The sequence below is a fragment of the Elephantulus edwardii genome, unplaced genomic scaffold (genome assembly GCF_000299155.1).
Source record: "Elephantulus edwardii isolate Elephantulus edwardi_28Jun2011 unplaced genomic scaffold, EleEdw1.0 scaffold00138, whole genome shotgun sequence".
In the NCBI taxonomy this organism is placed as follows: domain Eukaryota; kingdom Metazoa; phylum Chordata; class Mammalia; order Macroscelidea; family Macroscelididae; genus Elephantulus; species Elephantulus edwardii.
Genome location: NW_006399888.1, coordinates 89,044 through 89,547, shown reverse-complemented (window position 1 = coordinate 89,547; position 504 = coordinate 89,044). Strand labels below are relative to the sequence as shown.

At 54.0% G+C, this 504-nt stretch overlaps 1 protein-coding gene across 1 annotated transcript in view; it reads right to left on the bottom strand.

Moving 5' to 3' along the window:
- NOP56 (NOP56 ribonucleoprotein) overlaps window positions 1-504 on the bottom strand; it is a 4,634-nt gene that overhangs the window by 1,417 nt on the left and 2,713 nt on the right. The window contains exons 4-5 of the mRNA XM_006894250.1: window positions 410-503; window positions 7-91 (exon numbers count right to left, since the gene is read on the bottom strand). Coding sequence (XP_006894312.1) covers window positions 7-91; window positions 410-503 — 179 coding nt within the window. The remainder of the gene's footprint in view (window positions 1-6; window positions 92-409; window position 504) is intronic.

Sequence of the window (504 nt, the reverse complement as noted above, 5' to 3'; positions counted from 1 at the left end):
GCGGCCTTTGTTCTTAGCAGCTGCTCGGCCAATGAAGGTGGAGTGGAAAATGAGTCCATATTTGGGAGTGTTTCCTCTTGTCTTCAAAGCTCTGAGGAAGATTCAGCAGAAAAGTCTGATCAGAAATTTCAAGCCAAGGCAGCTCCTTACCTCCCATTTTCTCAAGCCAATCTTGGGCCCTACCAGCTCTGAGAGACACAGGGGGAAAGGCATCCGATGTCGTTGACCTGGAAGCTCGATCCCTTTTTTGCTGGGCCCTGGGAATCACTCAGACACCAGGACGGGCCATCACAGCCAAAGCAGAGGCCTTATAGGTCAGGGGCCCTGGTCAGCCATCACTGTGATCCCCCAAAAGGTACTAGGCACCAGAAGTGGCACCTGAAATGTGGGCAGGTGCCCTCATGGGTACCTGAACAGGGCCTTTTCAGCCCCAAGGATCTGTACTGTGGAGGCTGGATACTTGGCCAGGTTAGTGAGACTGCCAGCATGCGCGATGAGGCGTGC